Source organism: Corythoichthys intestinalis, chromosome 12 (assembly GCF_030265065.1).
Source record: "Corythoichthys intestinalis isolate RoL2023-P3 chromosome 12, ASM3026506v1, whole genome shotgun sequence".
NCBI lineage: Eukaryota > Metazoa > Chordata > Actinopteri > Syngnathiformes > Syngnathidae > Corythoichthys > Corythoichthys intestinalis.
Window position 1 is genome coordinate 1223025 of NC_080406.1, and position 26779 is coordinate 1249803.

Consider the following 26779-nt stretch of genomic DNA (forward strand, 5'->3'; position numbering starts at 1 on the left):
TTGGTCGATATTATCGGCTCCCAGATAATATCTGACAACTCTACCGAGTACTGATCCGATATTTTGGCAATTTATTCATTTAATTATTTATGACAAAAGATACATTTTCTTTTGTTTTTTTCAGACAAATACTTGTCCATCTTGATTATTTTGTTGCTTCGTAGACATTAAGAAAAAAAGCAAAAACACCATATTTTTCACCCGCGTTGTTCTTTTCGTCAACGATAACTATAACGAAAATATTTCGTCAACGAACAAATCTGTATTAATGAGGCCGTATTCTCACAGAGTTAACAATGCAAAGAGAACTGGCATTCATAATCAAAATAGATATGCAAAATACATATAAAACTTGTTCAGACTTTGGTCGAGCTCTTTTGAAACATTTTAGCAACTTGTTTAGCTCAACAAATACTGGATGGCAATATTTAGTCACAATATACAAACTATGATGCAGGGAGCTATTATCAGGAGTCTTTTATGTTGTCAAGACAACACTATAATGAAAGTAAGGTACAACTGACCTGCAGTAAACGGGAAATTACGGCGTCAGTCGAAGGACAAAACGCACTCATTGCCTTGATGTCTAATTAATTTAAAACTCGCCATTGACACCTCGTGGTGTATTTAAATCACTGCCTTACGTAGTTAAAGAGTGACACTGTGAAGTATGGCAGCGCAGCAAGGCCATGTGACGTCGACAACAATGGCGAGCCACCAGTTTATTTTTTGATTTAAAATTTTACACATTTTATTAAAACAAACATTAAGAGTGGTTTTAATATAAAATTATTAGGGCTGTCAAAACGATCGCGTTAACGGGCGGTAATTAATTTTTAAAATGAATCCCGTTAAAATATTTGACGCAATTAACGCACATGACCCGCTCAAACAGACTAAAATGACAGTACAGTGTAATGTCCGCTTGTTACTTGTTTTTTGGTGTTTGGCGCTTGCTTGGGTCCAACTGATTTTATGGGTTAGTACCATGAGTGAGCATGGTGTAATTATTGACATCAACAATGGCGAGCTACTAGTTTATTTTTTGATTGAAAATTTTACAAATTTTAATAAAACGAAAACATTAAGAGGGGTTTTATTATAAAATTTCTATAACTATCCTCCACTTGTAGACTATTTTCCGGACAGCGGATTGGCTGATTTTATATTCCTTTGAGATCTTTTGAAATCCATTACCAGACTCATAAACTTCTACAATCTTCCCATGAGTGAGCATGGTGTAATTATTGACATCAACACTGGCGAGCTACTAGTTTATTTTTTGGATTGAAAATAGTACAAATTTTAATAAAACGAAAACATTAAGAGGGGTTTTAATATAAAATTTCTATAACTATCCTCCACTTGGAGACTATTTTCCAGACATTGGATTGGCTGATTTTATATTCCTTTGAGATCTTTTGAAATCCATTACCAGACTCATTGGCTTCTACAATCTTCTTTCTGAAGGCCTCAGACAGCTCCTTTGATCTCACAGTGGTGTTTCCCTCACTTTGACAGTCAGTCACTGTTGAAACTATTCTACGTTGAGAAGTGGGGCAAACTTTCTTCGGACCAATGTCAACGACTGGTAGATGGCTACAAAAAGCATCTTACTGAAGTTATTTCGGCCAAAAGGGGTAACACTAGCTATTAGGTGGTACGGTGTCCAAGCTTCCTCAGTTAGAATATGCATTTTTGTTGATATATTTGGTTTAATAAATTCCTTTTTCAGAAATAACAAAAACCAAGATCAGACATTGATATGTGAACATCTCTTAACAGAGAACTGAGTATTTCGTGTTTTTTTTTTCAATGACATAGATGAAATATATACAGTATATATACTGTATATACATATTAGTAGCCTATTGTACTATGCTGTTTTGTTGTAATCTTTTGTTCTTTTTTGTCTAGTGTCACCTGCCTAGGGACTGCGGATGTACATTAGCATTTTTTGGCTACCATCTGGCATATTTACATCTTTTAGAAGTTCATCATAATGTGCACCGTCCCTATTGAATAAATTTAAAAAAAAATATATATATATATATATATATACACAGTGGGGAGAAGAAGTATTTGATACACTGCCAATGGGTTTTCCCATTGACTGTGTATCAAATACTTGTTCTCCTCACTGTATAGATTAGGGCTGTCAAAATTATCGCGTTAAAGAGCGGTAATTAATTTTTTAAATTAATCACATTAAAATATTTGACGCAATTGACGCACATGCCCCGCTCAAAAAGATTAAAATGACAGTACAATGTAATGTCCGCTTGTTACTTGTTTTTTGGTGTTTGGCGCCCTCTGCTGGCGCTTGGGTCCGACTGATTTTATAGGTTAGTGCCACGAGTGAGCATGTTGTAATGATTGACATCAACAATGGCGAGCTACTAATTTATTTTTTGATTGAAAAGTTTACAAATTTTAATAAAACGAAAACATGAAGAGGGGGTTTTAATCTAAAATTTCTATAACTTGTACAAACATTCATCTTTTAAGAACTACAAGTCTTTCTATCCATCTTATTTCTTATCTGTCCATTCCAACAATAATTTACAGAAAAATATGGCATATTTTATAGATGGTTTGAATTGCGATTAATTACGATTAATTAATTTTTAAGCTGTAATTAACTCGATTAAAAATTTTAATTGTTTGACAGCCCTAAAAATGATTATAACTCATACTAACATTTATCTTTTAAGACATACATGTCTTTCTATCTGTGGTAACCTTTAAAAACTCAATCCCTTTTACCAGATTCCGATCTTCGTACAATGACGTGACCAGGCCTGATTTCCGATCGCTTCATCCCTACTGTCCTTTTTTTTGCTGTCAACTCTCTCGGAATACTTGAGCCAATCTTCCGCCAAGCGACAGTCAAAGACAGAAAAGCCAGGCAGAGCGATGCAATGCAGCGTGACAGGAAGCCATTAAAGAAACGCGGCAGGGGGACAGAAGAATGTTGCTCAGAGGACAGAAGCAGCTCTCTTTGTGTATGTAGTGTAAGCCTACGTACCTTCAGGTCCCTCCTCTCCAGGTGCAGCAGCTCTGAGCCTCGTATGTCGTGTCGAATGAAGGTGTCCCGGTACTCTCCCAGACTCAGCTGCTCCAACCAGACACCCACCTCGTCCGTGCCCCATCTTTCCACTATACACACGCACACACGCAAAGCAGAGCAAACGGGCTCAGAGCGCCTCCCGAAATAGCAAAACAAACTCACATATGTCAAAAATGTCCTCAACCACTCAAATGTGAATTTCCTCACATAGCGGCACTTGCTAATAAATGTACGGCGGAGTATTACAAATAAATAAACAAATGGGACTACGAACGGGTTCCGTTCCTACGCTAGCAAGTTGCGACATAAACCGAATTTCCGCATAAGTCGGAATTGGCCCTTTATGTACTCCTAAATCTCAAAATAACTATCCAAAAAGACCCAAAGTATTGTATTTTGTTTAATGATGGAGGATACACTGCCCTCTGGTCGCCCTGTATGACTGAGGAGCAGACTCTGACATGGATAAAGGACAGCTGCGCTCTGGTTTGGCTGTAAGTTGTTTCAGCGAATATGTTTGTGCATGCTTTTGTAATCAAGTTTAGAGCTACAGTTTGTGGAGTTATGTGTGGGATTTGGTATGAGAATTGTAAATACATTAGCATTTGTAGCATTTAAGCTAGCAGACTTTTGTTAGGCAAATTAGGCTAATTTAATCTACTCAATTGACGATCAGACTAGATGGACGTTTGAACACCAATTGTTTTGTGTCAATTCTTTTATGCCGATATGTATGTTGGCTTAAAAGATAATGAAGAAGCCTGCAGCCTTTGTACAGTGGCATGAAAATGAATCTGAACCTTTTGGAGTTTCTCACATTTCTGCATAAAATCACCATCAAATGTGATCTGATTTTTGTCAAAATCACACATAAAAAAAAACTGTCTGCTTTAACTAAAACCACCCAAACATTATTCATATTTTAATGAGAATAGCATGCAAACAGACAGAAGGGGGAAAAATAAATAAGTGAAATCTCTGCCTAAGGAGACTTAAAGAGCAATTAAAACCAATTTTTACCAAACATTTTAAGTTAGGTGTGTGCCCAATCACTGATGAGTGGTTTAAAGTTGCCCTGCCCACTATGAAACACACACCTGGAAAGAATTGGCTGGATAAGAAGCATTGTCTGATATGCATCACGGTTTGGCCAAAAGAGCTGTCTGAAGACCTGCCATCAAGGATTGTTGATACAAAACCATCTCTAAAAGTCTGGATGTTCATCAATCGATAGTTGTCTACAAATGGAGAGAGTTTGGCACTGTTGCTTCTCTCCCAAGGAGTGGCCGTCCACCAAAGATGACGCCAAGAGTTCAGCACAGAATACTCAGAGAGGTAAAAAAGAACCCTAGAGTGTCTGCTAAAGACTTGCAGAAATCATTGGCACAGTCCAAAATCTCTGTGCACATATCAACTATATGTAAAACTATGGCCAAAAATGGTGTTCATGGGAGGACTCCACAGGGGAAGCCACTGTTGTCTAAAAAAACATTGTTGCTCGTTTAATGTTCGCAAAAAGGCACTTGGACACCCCACAGAAGTTTTGGCCAAATATTTTGTAGACTGAGTTCAGCGCAGAATACTCACAGAGGTCAAAAAGAACCCTAGAGTGACTGCTAAAGACTTCAGAAATCACTGGCACGGTTTGATATTTCTGTGCACACATCAACTATATGTAAAACTATGGCCAAGAATGGTGTTCATGTGAGTCTCATGGGAGACTCCATGGAGGAAGCCACTGCTGTCAAAAAAAAACAACAACAAAAAACATTGCTCATTTAATGTTCACAAAAAGGCACTTAGACACTGCACAGAAGTTTTGGTAAAATATTTTGTGGACTGACGAAACCAAAGTTGAATTGTTTGGGAGTAACACACAAAGTCCTATGTGGAGAAAAAATGGAACAGCTCAAAATGTATCTAGTTTTATGTAATGTTATAAAAGTCACAAAATGACAAGAAAAAAAATAATATGAGGTCAAAGTCGCAGGACTAACTTTACATAATCCTGCAGGAAAAAAATTGTAATGGTAAATTATTTTATGTATCATTACGGGATTTAAAAAATTGTCATATTATGACATTAAAGTCCCAGTTCTATGTAATTTCACGTAATAATACAAGAAAAAAAAGTGCTAACACATAATTTTACAGTATGTAATATATAAAGTCGCAAAAAAAATCTTAATATTGTAAAATTAAAGTCACAATACTATGTACCTGTACATAATACTGCAACAAAAAGAATAATAAGAATAATGGTAATGTTACATTATTTGTGCATCATTACGGGATAATTACACGATTAAAGTTGTTATATTACACATCTTTATGTAATAGGTATGGATGCGGTGTGGCTAATTTACCCGAATTAGCTGCTACGTACTTTACGTAGTGCATATTACATATACCGATGGATTATTTTGTTACTTGTCACCCTTAACTCAGATTGTTGCCAACCCTCCCAGTCAAAATGGATTGGATGTCTATTGCTATCAGTGGAAGCCCACGACTAACCCTAACCCAATACATGTTAAAAAAAAAAAAACAATTTTAACCCTATTCCGATCGTCTGAAAATGACGTGATTGGGCCCGATTTTCGATCGTATCGGGGTCATCACTACCGTAATTTCCCGAATATAACGCGCACTTTTTTCCCCCAAAATCAACTTGTAAAATCATGGTACACATTATAAACAGGTAAATGGATGGAGAGAAATATATACATATATATATTTTTTTATATACATATATATATACATACATATACAGTGCCTTGCAAAAGTATTTGGCCCCACTGAACCTTGCAACCTTTCGCCACATTTCAGGCTTCAAACATAAAGATATAAAATTTTAATTTTTTGTCAAGAATCAACAACAAGTGGGACACAATCGTGAAGTGGAACAACATTTATTGGATAATTTCAACTTTTTTAACAAATAAAAAACTGAAAGTGGGGCGTGCAATATTATTCGGCCCCCTTGCGTTAATACTTTGTAGCGCCACCTTTTGCTCCAATTACAGCTGCAAGTCGCTTGGGGTATGTTTCTATCAGTTTTGCACATCGAAAGACTGACATTCTTGCCCATTCTTCCTTGCAAAACAGCTCAAGCTCAGTGAGGTTGGATGGAGAGTGTTTGTGAACAGCAGTCTTCAGCTCTTTCCACAGATTCTCCATTGGATTCAGGTCTGGACTTTGACTTGGCCATTCTAACACCTGGATACGTTTATTTTTCAACCATTCCATTGTAGATTTGGCTTTATGTTTTGGATCATTGTCCTGTTGGAAGATAAATCTCCGTCCCAGTCTCAGGTCTTGTGCAGATACCAACAGGTTTTCTTCCAGAATGTTCCTGTATTTGGCTAAGATTCAAGAGGGCCGAATACTTTTGCAAGGCACTGTATATATATGTATATATATATATATATATATATATATATAAATATATAAAAACTGATTTTTTAAAAAAAATTTTATTGACACGGCCACGTTGTGTTGAAGAAACGTATGCGGCGATCTGTTGCCGACCATTACGGCACGTGATGTCACCATTGTGTTTCGGTTATGCTTCACTCTGATCGGCCGAATGATTTTGTCTGTGTTAAATTCTGCTTTTTTCACTCTTCATAAAGCACAGAATTTAATTTCTTGAACTCATCTGAGTCAACGTTTATTGCAATTTCGCAACTCCGACCATAACAAACGTAGCAACACAGACTTCCTGTGTGTGTCCGTCAACTATATCTGTCCCTCGGGAAACTCAAACCCAAATAACAATAGTTCCTATTGTTACTGTCGTGTCGAAAACGGTGAGCTCTCTCGGATTTGCGACTTACGTTCTCACTTTCATTTTACCGTATCAATCCATGGAAGAAACATTTATTCATCATGATGAAACGAGCAAGTTATACAGCAGCCTTTAAAAGAAAAGTCACATCTGTTTTGTTTTCTCCTAGATTCTGGTAAGTTGGAGAAGTTGTCAAATCATTATTATTACCGTAAATATTGTCAGTTTATGGTAATGTTTTGAACTACCAATGTGCTATGCTTGTGCTGTGTTTCACCAGTCAGTAAAACGACATTTCTGTATCTGTACACGAGCTCTGTTTTCTTGTATTCTTCTATTTATTAGTGCTAAAATTAGGGTGCGCGTTATAAACGGGTGCAATAATTTTTCCTAGATTTTACAAGTAAATTTGGGGTGCGCATTATACACGGGTGCGCCTTATATTCGGGAAATTACGTTAATTGTTTTGTGAATAACAGAGGTTCACGGGTGAATATTAAAACGCAAATACGTATGTGGAGGTTCACTGGATTACCCAAGCCTAGAGACCTCCTCATGTCTGCACTTAGTAAATAAACACCATGAGCCAGTATGTTAGGAAATTCGGTATCTCATATCAAACACATGTAACACACACACACACACACACACACTGTGGTATATCATTGAAGAAAAGAAGAGAAAACATCAAAAGTGATAGGGGGAGAGCAAGAGTGGCGATTGCTGGCAGAAAAGAGGGGCATACATGCATCAACCGTCTGGTGGAAAAAGGTGGAAATACAGCCAAGCCAGTTTGTTGAATAAAAGCAGCGGCAACACTAATCCTAATTCTCGAATCTTTTTTGATAAAAAGCCTGAGAAATTTGAATTCATTAAATTATGGGGCGTGGCCTTGTAAGAGAAATCCAAATCAGTGGCTGCGTTTACATGGACAAAATGGACACTTGAAATATTCGGTCAGAACCAATGATTATGACATGCACATATTGATGCTGCCTTCATGCAGTGTCGTAATTTTTTGGAAAATTCATTGTCAATTTGCATGTTTTTTTTTTTTTTGTTTTAGTTTTTTTACACCAGAATATTTATAATTTCTAACCAGAAACAAGGGGGTATCAGTATGAAAAAAACAGGAATAATCTGAAAATTTAAAAAAAAATTATTTTTTTTAAAATTTTGTTTAAAAAGACAAAAATATTCCCCGATTTCTGGACTACAGTCATTTTATATGAATTATATTTTAGCAAAACACATGATGGGCGTGATTTACTTTCGGGCCACCATTTTGACACCCCGGGTCTACATATGTGTCCCCCGTAATTGGTCGAAGGCGCGCCCCGCCTCCTGCTCATCCGCAGCGATCCCGCTTTTGATTGTGGATGGACGCCGGCCACCTTACCTGACTGCGGGCTGCTCTTTTTGGCCGCCTTCTCCTTCTTGAACTTGGGTACTATGCGAAAGACGCCGCCGCGACTGTTCCTCTTGCCATAACCCAGAGATTGGTCCTGGTGCACAAGCACAGTCAACCTATAGCCTTTCATTGAGCTACTCCGCTCGCCCACAACGCGGAAGAATATTCTACTACATTTGTCACGGTGCATGTTTTAAGCTCTGGGCCCTTTTTTTGTGCCTGATGCGAACCTATGGCGTGTCTTAGTCTCTGTTAGAGTTGTCAAATAATGACTTTTTAACCGATACTCCAACTTTGTCCAACTCCAAAAATCCGATACAGATACAGAACTGATTCCGATATATGAGGTCGTGCACTTAACGTGTTCTTGTTAATTGTATTGTGATGCCCCACTGGATGCTTTGATAATGATAAATGGAACAACTTTAAGGTAGGGCTGTCAAACGATTAAAAATTTTAATCGAGTTAATTACAGCTTAGAAATGAATGAATCGTAATTAATCGCAATTCAAACCATCTCTAAAATATGCCATATTTTTCTGTAAATTATTGTTGGAATGGAAAGATAAGACACAAAACGGATATATATACATTCAACATACGGTACATAAGAACTGTATTTGTTTATTATAACAATAAATCAACAAGATGGCTTTAACATTATTAACATTCTCTTAAAGCGATCCATGGATAGAAAGACTTGCAGTTCTTAAAAGATAAATCTTAGTACAAGTTATAGAAATGTTATATTAAAACCCCTCTTAATGTTTTCGTTTTATTAAAATTTGTAAAATTTTCAATCAAAAAATAAACTAGTAGCTCGCCATTGTTGATGTCAATAATTACACCATGCTCACTCATGGTACTAACCCATAAAATCAGTTGGACCCAAGCGCCAGCAGAGGGCGCCAAACATCAAACATTTTTCACTTCCTTTCTTGGCCTGAGACGAGTTCTTACAAAATGTGCTACTGCCCTCAAGTGGCCAGTTTTATTGCTTTAAAATGAGTTTTGAGCGTTGTGCATTGCAGTTTAGGTGCAACAGAACCTAGAGATGCCTCTTGTCCAAAAAAAAAACAAACAAAAAAAAAACGTAAAAGACGTATAAATACGTTTTTGGGACACTGAAACAAAAATAGAACATATTCATACATTTTTGGGAGCAGATGAGTTACATCATCGATAGCTGCTAGCCCTAGCCCGCAGCAACATCTACTAGTGATAAAATCATCCGGGAGACCTATCATCATCTCGGGAAGGGTTACAAGCGCTCCTTTTTTACGACAGTGTGCGTAGCTGGCGGCCATCTTGGGTAGGGCGACCAGAGGTCGGAAACTAGATCTCCAGAATGACATATTGCGCAGCGTTCGCAAGCTATTTCTACGTCCTCCTTAATACCGATGTCATCATTTTGGTGCCATATTGCTACCAATACCGATATTAGTATTGGTGCAACACTCTCTTGAATGCTTATGTTTGAGCTCAATGAGTTAACAGAAGCACTATTTCAGTCTAGTGAAACATTTTGCTAGTTTTTGAAACGATATATTGATCCAAAAATAGGGCCCCATTTCTTTATGACTGTCTACAACACATATTGATGTGAGGTTTGTACACCATGCTCACCTCCTCATCATTGGGTTGAAGAATGTGGTAGAGCCACGTTATCTCTCCTAATTTTCCCAGTTCCAACTCCAGACTCTGCAGGGCACCGGAAAGCTGTTCTTCCTCCGGAGGGTCCAATTGCTAACAGAAGTGAGATCGAAAATGTTAATGTCTTCTTGTTACAGTAGGGCTGGTGCAACTTAATACTCGGGTGTGACTAACACAACTAAGATAGCTCGTCATCACGTTGCATTTTTTTTTTTTAACATACACAAAATAAAGAAGTTCTCCAGTTTCCTCCATTGATTTCAACATGAGCTAATGGAGAGGGACTTTTTACGTGCTTTACTAGCTTCACCTCGTGTTTAAAATGAGAAATGCAACAGCACAGACTGGACCGCAGTTGGCTGTCGTTTGGATACCCCTGGTGGGTGGGTACCATTTGCGATACAATGATTTCACAATACAGCGATACAACAGTAATCGACACATAGGTCAGGGAACCAATCTACGATTTTGCACCTGACATAATTTCTTCTCTGAATTAGGGGCGACCCTGCCTCTCTCTTGTTTCACCCCCCTAAATTTTATGACTAGATGGTAATAAAAAACAAAGCGGCCTTACCAGAGACACCCGGCCCACAAGAAGTGATTCGGTCTCGTTGTACAAAGCCTTGACAGTGCTGGCCACCTCTATCGCCGTATTCCTGGAAAGACTCTGGAATGTACATTACACCCACATATTAGTCATTTTTTCAATTTAACCCCTTGATGCCTGAATTTACATTTACAAAAAATGCATTAAAAAGCATTGGGGAATACTTAAGTTCATGACAAATAATATTTATATTAGGGGTGTCAAACGATTACAATTTTTAATCGAGTTAATTACAGCTTAAAAATTAATTAATCATAATTAACCGCAATTAATCGCAATTCAAACCATCTATAAAATATGCCATATTTTTCTGTAAATGATTGTTGGAATGGAAAGATGAGACAAGATGGATATATACGTACATTCAACATACGGTACACAAGTACTGTATTTGTTTATTATAACAATAAATCATCAAGATGGCATTGCCATTAACATTCTGTTAAAGCAATCCATGGATAGAAAGACTTGTAGTTCTTAAAAGATAAATGTTAGTACAAGTTATAGAAATGTTATATTAAAACCCCTCTTAATGTTTTCGTTTTAATAAAATTTGTAAACTTTTCAATCAAAAAATAAACTAGTAGCCCGCCATTGTTGATGCCAATAATTATTTACACAATGCTCATGGGTGCTGAAGCCTATAAAATCATCTGCACCCAAGCGCCAGCAGAGGGCGACAAAACTCCGAAAAACACAACAAGTACACATTGCACTGTGCTGTCATTTTAATCTTTGAGCGGGGCATGTGCGTTAATTGCGTCAAATTTTTTACGTAATTAATTTTTTAAAAATTAATTACCGCCCGTTAACGTGATAATTTTGACAGCCCTAATTTATATATACAGTAGGCCTGAACGATATTGGTAAAAAACTATTGTTGCAATTTTTTTCACAGTTTGCGATTAAAAAAAAAAAAAAAAGATATTTTTTAAAGAAATTTTCACTAGATGACTTAAATAGGTGTTTGGAAAGACTTTTGATGAGTTACCGTTTATTCAGATTTAGCTTTGGAAAGAGATACATATAAGACATGTTTTTTCACTTTTTTCCCCAACATATGATTGAAAAAAATGTATATAAAAATTTCAATAAATGGTTTTTAAGCACTTCAAATGTGATAATTATGATCAGTTTTAAACATAACTGTCCCACCGAATCATTTTTGAACAAGAATAAAGTACTGTAGTTGAGAAATGCTTGGCTTCATTAAATGCTTCTGTTTACCTACCTGGGCTGTGATTCCTGGAGTGACATGTAGAAATTACAAACTCCTCAAGTTCACTTCTAGTGTTTATTGCCACGACATAACATGTCCGGCTGTCTCGAACGTCTCGACACACACACATTTATTCCAGCGCGCGCTTCCTTGCGCAGCAACGATTTAACAAGTTAAAGGATGATTGACGTATGGGGTGCATGTGAAGTCGGCTTCTCCGGCAAGATCAAAGAAAACCATCTTTCAACATCGTTAACTTTAATAAGCAAGTGCCACAGTGACTAAGGAACAAAGAGCTGGGAGAGGGAGGGAGGGAGGGAGGCTGCGCGAGCACATGAAGTTTGTGGGATAAAAAAACAAAACAAAAACTCGCACGTCGTTGTGATGGGACTATTGCGCATGCGCACATTGCGATGGCGATGTTTAAACGAGATATAGTTCAGGCTTAGTAAATCAGTATATACCCTTAAAGCAACATTATGTAACTTTTCAGTTTTGGTTGATTTTAGCGACGCTGGTGGACAAAAGCAGTAGTGTTTTGCCTTTAAGGAAGACTGCGTTTCCCATGAGGACCAGCGCACATCCGCACAGTGTCGTAAAATCATCAATCAATCAAAAATCTTGGATTAGACGACATTTCTGTTTCCAGCGGCTATGTGAAGGATCAATAGTAATAGGGTAATGAATCCAGTTGTGGCTAAACAATAGCATATGACGATTAGCAACCGTGTGGCTAACCCCCCAACCCCACCTGACGAGTTCGGCTGGGGGGTGGGGTGGAGGGTTTGTCACGCAAACAATGAAAGCGGGGTCAATGTTTATTCTTGAGTATCCACGTAGCCTCCCTTTTTTTCCTCCGCAGACCAAAGCTTTTTGTCTCTATTGTTGCTCTGCCATCTTTGTAGAATTCGCGCGAAAGCGTTCGCATAGCCGAATGGGGAAAGTGACTTATGCCGTAAAGCAGTCAGCACATTTGTAGTTTTTTTGTGTGGCAAGGTTCCTGCCACCCCCTCAAAGTTCATTAGTGCTGGTGAAAGTGATACAGACCCCTTTAAGATATAAAACAGGGGTCATTTAACTAGTTGTCAGTCAACATATCATCACAAATGATAATGTTTTATAAAGAGTGAAAAGTAACCTAGTGTTGCTTTAAAAAGAATATCCAAATAATACACGGGTAAGGGAACCACTCTATGATATTGTGCCTGCTCTCTGCCTAACATCATTTCTTCCCGGTTTTACGGGCGACACAGTCTAAATGAAAATAAAAAAATACTTTAGAAAAAATGTTGTTTTTTTTTTTAATTCATTAACATTAAGACCATTCAAATTTCTTACTAAAGTTCAGCTTTATTTTTTTCATTTTTATTTATTTTATTTTCTATTTTTACTTATTTTTTTCCTTTAAAACTTTTTTATTTTAGTATTTTCACATTTTTAGCTGTATTTTACTTTTTTTTTTTCTTTTAAATCAATACCATTTTTGACATATTTATGTATTCCGCCAATGCTTTATCTCTCTATGTTAACTCTTTGACTACCATCAATGGCTCTATAACATTCAAACCGTTTGAAGTGGGAGGGTTAAACATTCATTCCCTCCCAGTTCAAACAGATTAGACATCTACTAGCAATAAACTCTCAGAGAGTTTTATTGTAGCTTTACAGAGCCACAACGGTCTCATAATTCACCTCAGGGAACTTAGGGTGCGTTTTGTTGATTGCGTGTGACGCCGCATTTACGGCATGCGCTAATTCTTGCTCCAAGAGGCCGTTGGTTTTAGCAGCTTCGCATATTCTGGAATCAAAACAATAACATGATCGATGGTAAAAAAGAAAGTCAACTCGTTGACATCACTGTATTTGAATGGATATAGGTAAAAGGGTACCCGGTGATAAGCTCTTCCGCGGCGCGGGCGCATAGCTGCACGGCGGCGGCCTCCTCCTCTGTGGCCAGGTCAACAGACTGTTGCGGGTAGAGGTGAGGCCGCAGAGGTGGTTTGTCGTATTTCAGCTTGTCCTCCCACGACTTGAGCGTGTTCTCAAAAGCCTGCGCAGGAAAGTGAAAAAAAAAAAAAAAGCGCTCGAAGAAAAAGCTCCCCTTTGATCGCCAAAGCGCCAGTGATGTTCCTCACCCTGTCTCTGGTGAGCATCTGCGCTCTGTTCTTGTGCTGGATTTTGATGACTCCCGGCGGCTGGATCCAGGCCTCCCCGTCCACCTGGATGGGAACTCCTTCGTCGCCCAAGATTGTGATCTTCACAGTCCGGCACTAGTTTAAAAAGTTTATATTAGACAGATGCAAAACTGCTTTTGGTGACGATTTAAATTAGATGTGAACGCAAAGGAATCAGCAGAGGTGGGTGGATTAGCCAATAATTTGACTCGACTAAGATTAGCATTACTTCCAAAAAATATCACGAGGGAGCGTAATTGCTAAATTCATAAGGTAGAAAGTTACTACCGTAAATAGTACTGGCGTATAGTTTATTCCTCTAGTTCGAGGTTTAAAACAGTGGGTATTACAGTTGTCCATAATGACTTTTTAATCAATATTGTCAAACCCTGAAAATTAACATTTTTAAGCTGTAATTAACTCGATTAAAAATTTTAATCATTTGACACCGCTAATTTTATTACTTTTCTGGTTTTGTTAATGACTATTTCTTTCTGGTAACGCAGTAATTATATGTCATGAGTATATAATTCATTATTTTTCAATCATTTATTGCTCATTTCATTTTTGCACCATAATGCAAATGGCCTGCTCAAATCACAAAAAACCATCGTAGTTTGGAGACATCTGCGGGTTAACTAGCTTAGCTGCTGTGCTAAACTGCAAGCACCCTTGTACAAATTTAGAAGGCTTTTACATTCATTTAGAAATTAGTACACATATTTTAGCCCAAACCCAATAATGAATAACAGATATAGATATGATCATATATCATTTAAAAATGCTGTTATCGGCCAATATTATCGGCTACTATTACCCAATAATGTCGCAAAATTCTAGTAGGTATTTTCGATTGACCCTTGCACCACAATATGAGAGATTGTTAGGCAATTTTTGCAACAATTTTCAATACCAATATGATAAAAAACAAACATAACTTGGTACATTTGATTATTTGTTCAACGTAATTTTATTTACTAACAACTTACTTTCTTCATACCGACTAAATACACAATACAAACATTGCAAATGTGGTAAATCTATCAAGTTTTTGTTTCTCAATTCTCTCAACTTTCTTACAGTAACTCTTCCTCATGGGCGGTGATGTTGGTCTTTAATAGTCCCTTGGGCACATTTTGTTCATAAGTACTGTTTTTCTAAAGAACAGTGCATATTTAGTTGTACGAGAGTTGTAGATTATTTTGAGCGTAACTTGTATGTATATTTAGCGTGCGTAGCCAAGGCTAAGTTGTATGCTTTTTCAGTTGTACGATCGTTTAAATTGGGTCAGCATATACGTTACTCGAGGAAATGCAACGCGTGATTCCCAACTTCTGGTCGTCAGCGATAAGTATATATTTTTTATTTTTTTTACCTGTGCTATGCGGTGGTGCTGCAGCTTGATGACCCTGGAAACGGCCATCTGCATGCTCCCGAACACTGCCACGACCTCCAGGATTTTATCGTCAAAAGACGGAGCGCAGAAAATCTGCATGGGATGAGAAATGTAAGAAAAGGGTAAGACAACAGCTACCTTCATGTAAAAGATGGGGTTTCTCAAAGTATGGAGATCACAGATATTATTATGGAGAAAATAATGTTGGGTTTTGTGATGACTGTGATGCATACGAGCCTACACACCGATAGACTTGAACACAATTGCATGATAGTGGATATTAATGTTGTGACAAGGAAGGGCGGGCAATTTGGGATACTCACTTCTGATTGGCTAAAAAAGTACCGTCATTGATAAAATGTCAGCCTTCATGTTAGGAGGCCTCTTCCTGGCTTTTATTTCTGTTTTCTAGGCATTGACCACCTGTGTTGTTTTCGTCAACAAAGATGACAATGAAAATATTTTTTTAACGAACACTTTTTTTTCATGACGAGACGATAACGAGCTAAAAACATGTTTCGGGAGACGAAAACATAACGAGACGAATGCCAGTTTGCATCTGACAAGACGAGAAAGAGACGAAAACGCGTCATAGTTTCCGTCACATGTTCACAATGTATGCATCGTAGCAGTGTCTGATTGTGTTAATCGTGACGTGCTGCACTCCCGCCCCTTTCAGACTCACTAGTGTGTCGTCTCTAGTCTCCATGCAGGCTTGCGTACACGGTAAGATTTGTTTTCTTGGCCGGGGAAAATGTGCAATGTTGCTTTAGCCTTTAAAGGTCTGTGCTGAGTGATCATCACACACAAAATGTAACTCGTAGCGTTAGCATTCAGCTAATGCTAATGGCGAGCGTCCTCCATAACTCTCGGACAACTGTATTTTTGGAGTAAAATGTTTTAATTTTACAGACGAAAACACTTTTAGCAAATGTCGACTAAAACTAGTCGAAGACAAACACGTTTTGAGATGACTAAAATATGACTAAAACATAAGTATTATCGTCCAAAAGTCCAAGACGAAAATTAAAAGGGCTGCCAAAAACAACATTGTTGACCACTAGATGGGGCAATACAAATATTCTATTGCATCTTGGTGCCTTACCTCACTGGCTAACATTGAAAACCATACACAGTATGTCCAATTAATTTCAACTTGGACGGTTGCCTGTGAATGCTCATTGTTCTGTGCCATTGACGGCGCTAATGTCTAATCCATTTCTAATGGGGGGGGGGCGGATGAACGAATGCTCATTCGACCATTGCGCAAATCTCTCCAGTTTTTTTCTCCCTGATCTTGACTCCGTGAAATTTTCATTTAGCGTGGACTCACGTCATCCTCCTTGGTGCCACCCCAGAAGTTGGTACCGCCAGCGTAGCTGGGAATGTTCAACACGGCGATGCCCTGAAGGCTGGGCAAGGGGATGTACTGGCCGTCACACTGTGGGAAAAATAAAAGCAGACAAATGTTTTCAAAATCTTTCAGTAATTAAAGGATAGTGTTACACCGATGCCATTTTTTGGCTCCCGATGCCGATTCAGACACCCCAATACCACGTTTTGGCGGGGGGGGAAAAAGATATTTTTTATTCTTTTAATACTAAATTACTGTATACTCGGCTGTAAAGTAATTGCTATCACTGCTCAACTCATTGTCTACCACTGGCAGCATCGGAATTGGTAAATGGTGTTATACTTGTATAGCGCTTTTCTACCTCTCAAGGTACTCAAAGCGCTTTACACTACATTGCCATCTACCTACTGGTGACACAGCACCAGGAGCAATGCAGGGTTCAGTATCATGCTCAAGGATACTTAGGCGAGTTCATCAGGGTGGAGAATCAAACCCACAACCTCTGGCTTGGGGGACAACTACTCCACCACTGAGCCACGCCATCCCCGGCACAATTCACGGCACAAGCGTGACAAGACCTTTCATCGCCCCTATTAAAATGGCCTCAGAGCGGCCATGTTGGTATTGCCATCAAAGTCTATGCATTGAGGGGGAATCTTCGTCTTTAACAGCGCTAGACGTGCCGTTTCAATGCAGCGCTACAAAGGGCTAGTCTTTGTCTCACCTCCAGCTGGACCTTTTGCTCCAGGTTTTTGTAGGTCCGCTGTAGTAGTTCCTTTGTTCCCAAGACACCGTACCACATCATGTTCTTGGTCCGACTCCTTGTGAAATAAATGGTCAAAATAGTTTTGTTTTTTGTTTTTTTAAATCCCATGGTTTTTTTTTTTAAATGCAGACTCCGTCACAAGGTTAGCCCACCTTAGGAAGTCTAATTAGACCTTAACACCATACCTTGTCACCACTTTCACACTTCTCTAGTACTCACTGAACGCATGCATTACTCACATACGGTTGACAGGGGGAGCCAATTAGCTAACTAAGGATATCGTGAGGCCGATGGGTACTACTATGGCATACGGATCCCAAAATGTACTAAGTCAGCTCAAATTTAATGATGTCTGCTGGTCAAAGTGTACATTGCAGGAACAAGTCTATTCACGGCGATTGTAACGATACAGTGTTACCTCAAGATACGAAATGAATTCATTCCGGAGTGTCGATTGTATCATGGTTTTTTTTTCGTATAATGAATCGTATTTTATATGTAAATCGCCTAATTAGTTCCAAGCTTACTAAAAACACATTCAATTTGCTTTCTTCTGATTGCCTGTCTTTATTTGTAATGCTTTGTCACACCCTGGCGCTTGAGTGAAACTAGTTTGTTAGGCTCATTCTACAGACGTCATTGCATGACTACTCGACTTCATGTACATCAGCATTGTGTAGTACATTTTGGTGTGTATATTTCCTTTGTTTACATTTATAGTCTAATGTCATTGTGGTGTTAGGAGTTGGAACTCCATTACCCAGCGTGCAATGGGATTGGATGGGGCCACAGGTGCTAGATCACCGTCAACCGATAAGGTAAATACTATGGAGAAAGAAAAAAAAAAGACTGCAAGGTACCTGAATTTTGACAAATTTCCCCCTTTCTCATCTTTTTCGTGGATTTCATAGTTGTTTTTATAAAATTCTATGAAAATTATTCAACTTTAAAGTAGTGCTGCTACGATTAATCGATTAACTCGAGTAATTTGATTAGAAAAAAGCTTCGAATCCAATTTTGTTACTTTGAGGATTCGTTTAATTAAAGTAGTGTTGTAATGATTTGTTTTGAAAGATTAGCAGTTAGTTTTATTGATTTGACTGGATACATTGCCCTCTAGTGGCAACAGTAAATATGAACATGACTGATCCAGCTGTTCTCTGTTGAGACCAACATAAGTTCTTGTTTCAGCTAACCGGTTTTTGTGGGAAGATGTGTTTGAACAATTTTTTTTAGAATATTGAAAAAACAAAGCATTTTATAGCATTTAAGCTAGCTGACTTTAGCTATGCAGGTTAGTCAATTGTTTTTTTCATTATTCTTCGAGCCTCATTTATTTTTTTATTCAGTTTGAGGCTAAGTTCAGGCATTTGAATTTATTGTTAAATGCATGTTTTGCTCTTGTGAATTTAATGCTATTTTTTGAAAGTGCAATATCAGCAAGCCTTTGTTTTACATCTCCTAAAGTTTACACTGCCATGCATTAAATGTTTCTAATCCGATGACTCGATTATTCGAACTAATCAACTGATAGATTAATCGATTACTTAAATAATCAATAGCTGCAGCTCTTCAATAATTACACGATTGCATTGCTGCGACCGGGATTTCTCTATTACTAGTGCTAGTGACAGAACAGCTCTGCTGTGTTCTAGGTGTTAACTGATGCACTGCTACAGTATCAACATTGCATTGGGCGAAACATAAATCGTCACAAAATACTGAATGTAGAAGTTGGTCACACCTGCATTTTTCCGGATGTTCTTCCCTCTTGTTGTTGAACTCCAAGGAGATTTTAGCGTCCAGTCCGATGCCGAAGTAGTTGTTCATCACACATTTCTCACTGTAGCCCTCTCTGATGGTGGAGGAGGAAAAATAAACGTACTTACAACGGACCCAAATGAGGAATAGGATCAAATACTTACAGCGAGTCCAGGTCGGGGTCAATAAAAGAGGTGGCGCCAAAGGGGTCAATGTTGGCCAGCAGCATCTTGCTAATGATGGAACTTCCTGCTATTGAGGCCGCCAGACCGGCCCTCAGTCCTACATACACAAACACAAGGGCAAAATACACTGCTGTAAACAACAAAAACGGGATTTACGGTCAAATTCAGGCAGCTGTAATTGACGGAATGACACTATGAAAAACAGTAAAACATTTATTGTCAAATAAATTACCATTAAAAGAACTACCATATTTTGGGGACTATAAGTAACTTACATTTATTCACATATAAGTCACACCAGGTAATAAGCCGCAGGGATAGTCACACCTATGATTTCTGTTGTCATGTTACTAACATTTACACTCGATACCCATACTAAATGTCGAGCAACATGGGATTTTCAAATGCTGATGCCAGTACCTATTAAAAACAAACAAACAGCCAATTGTTGATGTCTAAAGCTGATTTTGTAAGCAGTTATTTGAGGCCGATATGCCTTCTTTAACACAATGATTACAAAAGGCAATTGAAAAATTCATTACATAAATGTAGAAGTTATGTTTTTCTTTTGGAACACTGGCCAAGAGGTGGTACAAAATCACAACGTACAAAGGTCATCATCAAACACCAAACATAGCAATTTGGCGTGGCGTGGCTCATTGGTGGAGTAGTTGTCCCCCAAGCCAGAGGTTGTGGGTTCGATTCTCCACCCTGATGAACTCGCCTAAGTATCCTTGAGCAAGATACTGAACCCCGCATTGCTCCTGGTGCTGTGTCACCAGTAGGTAGATGGCAATGTAGTGTAAAGCGCTTTGAGTACCTTGAGAGGTAGAAAAGCGCTATACAAATATAACACCATTTATAACACCAGCAATTATCTCATTAAACCAACTATATACTGTATATCGGCTGATATTGACCGATCTTGATAAAACTCCATATATCGGGCTGATATATCGGTCGACCTTCATGAGAAAGATCACCACCCAAACTGTTAACATAACAGTTATCCTATTATTTCATCTGACCAAAGCACCTGGTCCCAGTTGAAGCCTGGGACCGTGTGTATTTTTGTGTGAGACCAAGATTGAGCTTTTTGGCAACAAACACTCTAAGTGGGTCTGGCGTGCCACGAAAGATGCGCATGCTGAAAAGCACCTCATACCCACTGTGAAGTATAAGGGTGGGTCCGTGATGCTGTGGGGCTGTTTCGCTTCCAAAGGCCCTGGGAACCTTGTTAGGGTGCATGGCATCACGAATGCTTTGAAATAGCAGGACATTTTAAATCAAAATCTATTGCCCTCTGCCCGAAAGCTGAAGATGGGTCGTCACTGGGTCTTTCAGCAAGACAATGACCCTAAACATATGGCCAAATCTACACGGAAATGGTTCACCAGACACAAAATCAAGCTCCTCCCATGGCCATCTCAGTCCCCAGACCTTGTTTTGTTGGCAAAAGGGGGTTGTACAAAGTATGAACACCAGGGGTGCTAATAATTGTGACACACATTATTTGATGTCAAATTTTTTCTCTATGTGGGATTTTTTCCCCACTGAATGAATGCACTTGTATTGAAGGTTGGATTTTTCTCTTTTTTTCCATTAAGGTCCCATGTTATTTGAATTAAAAAATATATATATTAGAAGCTAAAAACCCATCTTTTTCAGGGGTGCCAATAATTATGGAGGGCACTGTATATAAGCTGCACACAGACTACTTTTCATTGAGTCAAATACCCCTTTCCCACTGAAACTAGTGGGTCAACGTGCGTTTTTCCAAGCCGATGCATCCCACTAGCAATTGGCATTTGGCACCTTTCCCATTGACGAAAAAAGCCGTGCCTTTTTCTTTTTTTTTTTTCCACCCGTCTAACCCTCACCCCTCCTCAGCCGTGCGTAAGGTGCGTGACGTCACCACGCTAAGATGCGCTTCGACAAGTGCGACCGAATTCATTCAGTTCAAGGAAGTTAACAATGCAAAGCAACATGGAAGCCTCCTTTCCGTTTGTGTTCTCTGTTTTCATGCTTTTTACTGCCCGCAAAATGGTCGAAATGCAGCAAAGGATCAACACTGTGCTTGTGCTGAGGCAACGTAGGCGATGTAAATTTTGGTTTGAAATTGAAAGGAGTCGTGTACGTCACAGGAGGAGGAGAAGAGCCCTTGTTTCGTCTGTTATGGCTATTGCTAACGCTGCTACACCGACTGTTCGCCGTATGTGGATCCGGGCTAGAGCACATGGTTTTTGTTTTTTGTTATGACGCATCACGCACTAGCCTACGTCACCACGTAGATTAGGGTGTTGACTGTTGACCCGGGGTTTTGCTTTCACACTGCATGGCGATCACAGCCGAGGTGATTTTAACGCGGGTCGCTTGGCGGGTTGATTGACACGGGTCGAGGCGGGTCGCTGCACCTTTCCCACTGCCACCAAAAGCCGATTGTTAGCGGGTTGACACGGGTTTTTTTGGCCAGTGGGAAAGGGGTAAAAGTGTCATTTTGTTATTGTTGTCCCATGAAAAGATATACTTAAATATCTGCAGAAATGCGAGGGGTGTACTCACTTTCGTGATACACTGTATATATCAGCCTGCCGATATGTCGGTCCGCCTTTAGTCTTAAGTGCCGACTTTTGAATAGCCATCCACTGTAGTTACCGTTGCTCCTGAAAGAGTTTTGCAATGCTCCACTTCCTTCCTTACAGGACATCTACACCACCCGCCTCACTCGCAAGACTGTCACAATTTTGAGGGCTGTGACACACCCAGCGCACAACTTTTTCAGCTTGCTGCCCTCTGGAAGGAGGTACAGGAGCCTCCGGTCCAGAACCACCAGACTGACAAACAGCTTCATCTATCAGGCCGTCAGGAAGTTGAACTCCGTCCCTTGCCTTCCATCATTGATTTCCACACATACACGCACAGAGCACTTTGATCTTTAATCTACTACCACATGGAGTATCTCGATTGTTGCCTGTCACTACATCACTTTATTATTATTGATGTTACCAGCCATGTTTGTGTTCCAATGTATGTTTGTCTCACTTATGTTAGACCTGTGTTATGTGATATGGGATAGAGAGAGAAAAACGCAATTTTGTTTTCTTTGTATGACCCGTGCATATGAAGAATGACAAAAAAGCTGACTTTGACTTATGGTGAGCCAAAACAGGCAGAGGTTGACCTTTAGCATGTGTATGCATACCAGGGCAGATGATGCGTGTGTTGAGCACAGGCAGATTCTCCTTACTGGTGGTGAATGGCGTGATGCTAAAGGAACTGTAGGACTGCGTGCTGCGACTCACCCTCCTGTCTGTGGAAGAACACACACTCTTGACAGCTACACACACGCACACAAACACGCACATTTCTCTTTAGAGTTCTAGCAGAGTGCAGACACCAGCATCAAACAAAAAACTTTATATACTTGTGCATAGGTTGCACCTGAGTTAAGGTTAAGGTTTAAAAAATTAGGTATTTTAGGTTGACCCTCGCACTAAAATATTGGAGATATTTGGGCAAAATTTTGCAGCTGGGCTGAGAACAAAAAGTCATATTTGGTATATGGTATTTTTCTTTTGAGTATGTGGCAAAATGGCTCTTAGTATATGACATTTTTTTTAGTAAGTGGCATTTTTTTTGGTATATGGAAAAATGGCTTTTGGTATTAAGGTATTTTTTTGCAGGCCATGCACATCCATGCCATTGATAGCTATACACGTCCAATTTTCCCATTAATTTTTAATATAAAAGAAAAACGTGCAGTTGTAATTTTTGATCATACACTTACCATTACAGCGCATTGACATGACAAAGCCATTTTGCCATATACAAAAAAAAAAAAGCCAAATACCAAAAGCCATTTTGCCATTCACCAAAAAATAAATGCCACATACAAAAAAATGCCATATAAAGAAGCTATTTATACCAAATACTTTTCCTTCATCGCCGTCTCTCAATTTTTGAACCCCTTATTAACATGAATATGACTGAAATAAAACTTGGTACATTTTATTGTGATTTAAAGACTATGTTTTCATGACTTGACTGTATTTTTATTTAGTAACAACTTACATACATACATAGTAACTATAAGTACACGACACAAATAATGCCAATGGGGTCAATATATTGCATTTTTAGTTTTTGTTTCTCAACTGTTGTAACTCTTCCTCATCATCATCATATTCTGCCTTTGGTAAAATTCTGTAGAGAGCGGGGGGGGGGGGGGCTTTGCGCTCTCCTAGAGCACCCTCTTGAGGTCGCTTGGCGACATTGTTGTGAAATCCAAGATGGCTGCACGACGCGTAAAGTGGCAGCTTCGGCAGTGATGTTATTTGGTCCTTGGGGAAGTTTTGATGGTATGTAATGTTTGTCTAAAGCAGGGGTGGGCAAACCGGTCCTCGAGGGCCGCAGTGGGTCCTGGTCTTTGTTCCAACTGATTTAGCACAGACAGTTTAACCAATGAGGTTTCAGTGGAAACAAGAAGCACCTGACTGCAATCAACTGATTGCACTTGTAAGAAACCAGATTGGTGAAAGGCTGTCCTCATGATGGGTATGAACAAAAACCCGCACCCACTGCGGCCCTTTGTGGAATAGTTTGCCCACCTCTGGTCTAAAGTACAGTGCATATTTTTCTTGTATTTATTTTCAATATCAGACATTTGTAGAATATTTTGAGCGTAACATTGAGTGTAACTACAGTTAGCATATATCACTAATATATATATATATATATCACTAAGTTGTATGCTATTCAGTTTTACAATGGTCTAAATTGTACAAAGGTCAGAGAGAGGACAGCATATCAGGAGTATAGGTCGCACCATTTCTGGGCGAAAATTTTGCTTAAAATATTGCGTCCTATACACGAGTATAAATGGTACATACACTTTAAAAACCCAATCTTTTTTACACAATTCAGTCCTCTGAAAATGAAGTGATCAGATCTAGGTTCAGACTCGAGACATTTCAACTCGTTTGCAAGTAGTCCATGGGTTACGACGTACCCGACTTACGTGATTACGACTTTACGACGCCAGAGTCTCGGCTGCCATTTTGTCTCCAGTCGGTTTAAAAAATATACATATATATATATATATATACAGTATATACACATAAATATATATATATATATATATAATTGACTTTTGTTTTGTGATCATGCTTTTATTTTGGCGTAGGAACAACACGGCAGGTAGTATTTCCGCACGTGAGTAAGAACGCATTTACACACAAAAAGAACACATGCGCACACACGAGGAAGAGCGCATTTACGCCCATGATGAAGTGGGCAAGAGATGAGAGAGAGAGCGAGAGGTGATAGTTTACAGCTGCAAGCCTGCGCGCACAATTGTTGCTTGTGAAGCATCCACAGAGGCAACACCTGTATATACAGTATATACATACATACATATACATACAAACTGTACATATATATATATATATATATATATATACTGTATACTTCCATGTAACACCTTTTATCCTGCTTATTGTGTGTTTTTTGAATTGTGGTCAAATTCTTGGGAGGAGTTTTTGGGAAGTGATTTTTTTAGATGATGTGGGAACTGATATATCCTAATCGTTTGTGTGGATTGCTATTTCTGTATTAGTAGCTAGTTATAAATGCAAATTTGAATTGATGTTATTAAAGATGAAACGGATTTAATTTAATGTTTATTTTAGTTTCATTCATTCAAGCATTGATTTCATGAGCAGCTGAATAAAGTCAGCAAACCACACGAATGTCTGACAACGTCGTTTCGTGGCTTAGCTCGCTGTCTAGCTAGGACTTAAAGGGTTAATTCCGACTTGCGTGGAAATTTGGGTTACGTCTCCAGCGTAGGAACGGAACTCGTTCGTAACCAGGGGACTACCTTTATTTTTTTTTTTAATATAAACAACGATTGACATTATACTTACATGACATCAATGTTAAGACAATCCAGTTAATAAAGTTGCTACGACACATAAAGTTTGCCTTATATCGTTCACTTTCTCGCTTTCAACTGGCTCTGAAACGAGCGGACAAAAGGAAGGAAGGAAGCGGCTGTGGGATAAACAGGAAGAACTTCTGCCCCAAAGACAATAAAACATCCTGTGGGCCACACAGCGGCGTGCACATATTTATAACTTCTGTATGTTATTCTCCTACTCAATGTGCGTTAGTTGTTTAATGTGCTCTTTGGAGTTGAGTAACGTACAACGAGAATCGCAAGTGTAACATACATGTTCGCACGCTAGTCGTTATAGACTGAGTTTAAAACTTTATGGATATAGCATATACTGTATGTCAGGAAATGACAAGCGTTAGCTTTTGAGATGATAGGAACTAGTGCGGCAGGGCACCGATACCAATTTTTTGGCTCCTGATTCCGATACCAGGATGTGTGTTTTCGGCATACTGTAGCGATACCATTTTAAAAAAAATATACAAAAAGCTTTTTTATTCTGCTTTTTTCAATACAACAAAAAAGGGGATGGTGTTTCATAAAAAAACCTACGCGCTAAGGCCTCCAGCTCCTTGGTGTCCTCATCCTTTTCGCTGTCCCGGTTCTCCTCTTCACTGTCTTTGCGAAACTCAAGCGGGGATGTCGGCTCAGACTCGTCCATGTTGGTGTTCTGCTCGTCCACCACTGAACATAAAAAAAGACATCACATACATAAGGTGGGAAACCCAAAATGTAAGTGCATTTAGGCATATCTCAAAAGTAGGCATGAACCGTGGTATGAAAACCTCACGGTTTCAAAACCACTAAAATACCGTAGTACGGTATTAGCTATTATTTATGTCCCAAAAATGCAGCGAGAAATCTGTGGCTTGGAATGGCAGCGCTCACCCCTCCCCCTCCGGTTGTTTCTCTGTCCTGTGTCGGTCGGTGATGCGACTCTGTTGCTGTGCTTAGACTAGACACAATGGCAGAAGGTTGTGAAACTGAGCTTTTTCCCACCTCAAAAAAGACAGTCGCTAGTATGGGAGTACTTCGGCTAGCAAAAAGAAACCGATGGCCGTGGCTTAGAGGAGGAAGGACAGCAGGACCTCTAACATGATTTCATATTTACGTGACCGTCATCCGTCATTTTACACCGAATTTAAGGTAAATGCCGTCATGAACATTACGAGAGTTCTCTCCAACGGGTTTAGTGTGTCTCGCGATGGTAAAACAAATATTATAACTAGGGCTGTCAAAATTATCGCGTCTATGGGCGGTAAATAATTTTTTAAAATTAATCACGTTAAAATATTTGACGCAATTAACACACATGCCCCGCTCAAACAGATTAAAACAACAGCACAGTGCAATGCCAACTTGTTACTTGTGTTTTTTGGAGTTTTGTCGCCCTCTGCTGGCGGTTGGGTGCGACTGATTTTATAGGCTTAAGCACCA

General features: G+C 39.0%; 1 protein-coding gene across 8 annotated transcripts in view; it reads right to left on the bottom strand.

The window, feature by feature from the left end:
- dgkh (diacylglycerol kinase, eta) overlaps window positions 1–26779 on the bottom strand; it is a 113806-nt gene that overhangs the window by 10129 nt on the left and 76898 nt on the right. For 3 of the 8 annotated variants that reach the window (XM_057852040.1, XM_057852048.1, XM_057852047.1), the window contains 14 exons: window positions 25895–26026; window positions 22592–22726; window positions 19369–19486; window positions 19188–19298; window positions 17402–17498; window positions 16657–16764; window positions 15303–15416; window positions 13889–14023; window positions 13643–13803; window positions 13446–13551; window positions 10502–10594; window positions 9898–10017; window positions 8260–8365; window positions 3029–3159 (listed from right to left, as the gene is read on the bottom strand). In XM_057852040.1, the coding sequence (XP_057708023.1) occupies window positions 3029–3159; window positions 8260–8365; window positions 9898–10017; window positions 10502–10594; window positions 13446–13551; window positions 13643–13803; window positions 13889–14023; window positions 15303–15416; window positions 16657–16764; window positions 17402–17498; window positions 19188–19298; window positions 19369–19486; window positions 22592–22726; window positions 25895–26026 (1667 nt within the window). Of the gene's footprint in view, window positions 1–3028; window positions 3160–8259; window positions 8388–9897; window positions 10018–10501; window positions 10595–13445; window positions 13552–13642; window positions 13804–13888; window positions 14024–15302; window positions 15417–16656; window positions 16765–17401; window positions 17499–19187; window positions 19299–19368; window positions 19487–22591; window positions 22727–25894; window positions 26027–26779 lie in introns of all 8 variants that reach the window. The other 5 variants (XM_057852043.1, XM_057852042.1, XM_057852044.1 and 2 more) reach the window with 5 other exon arrangements.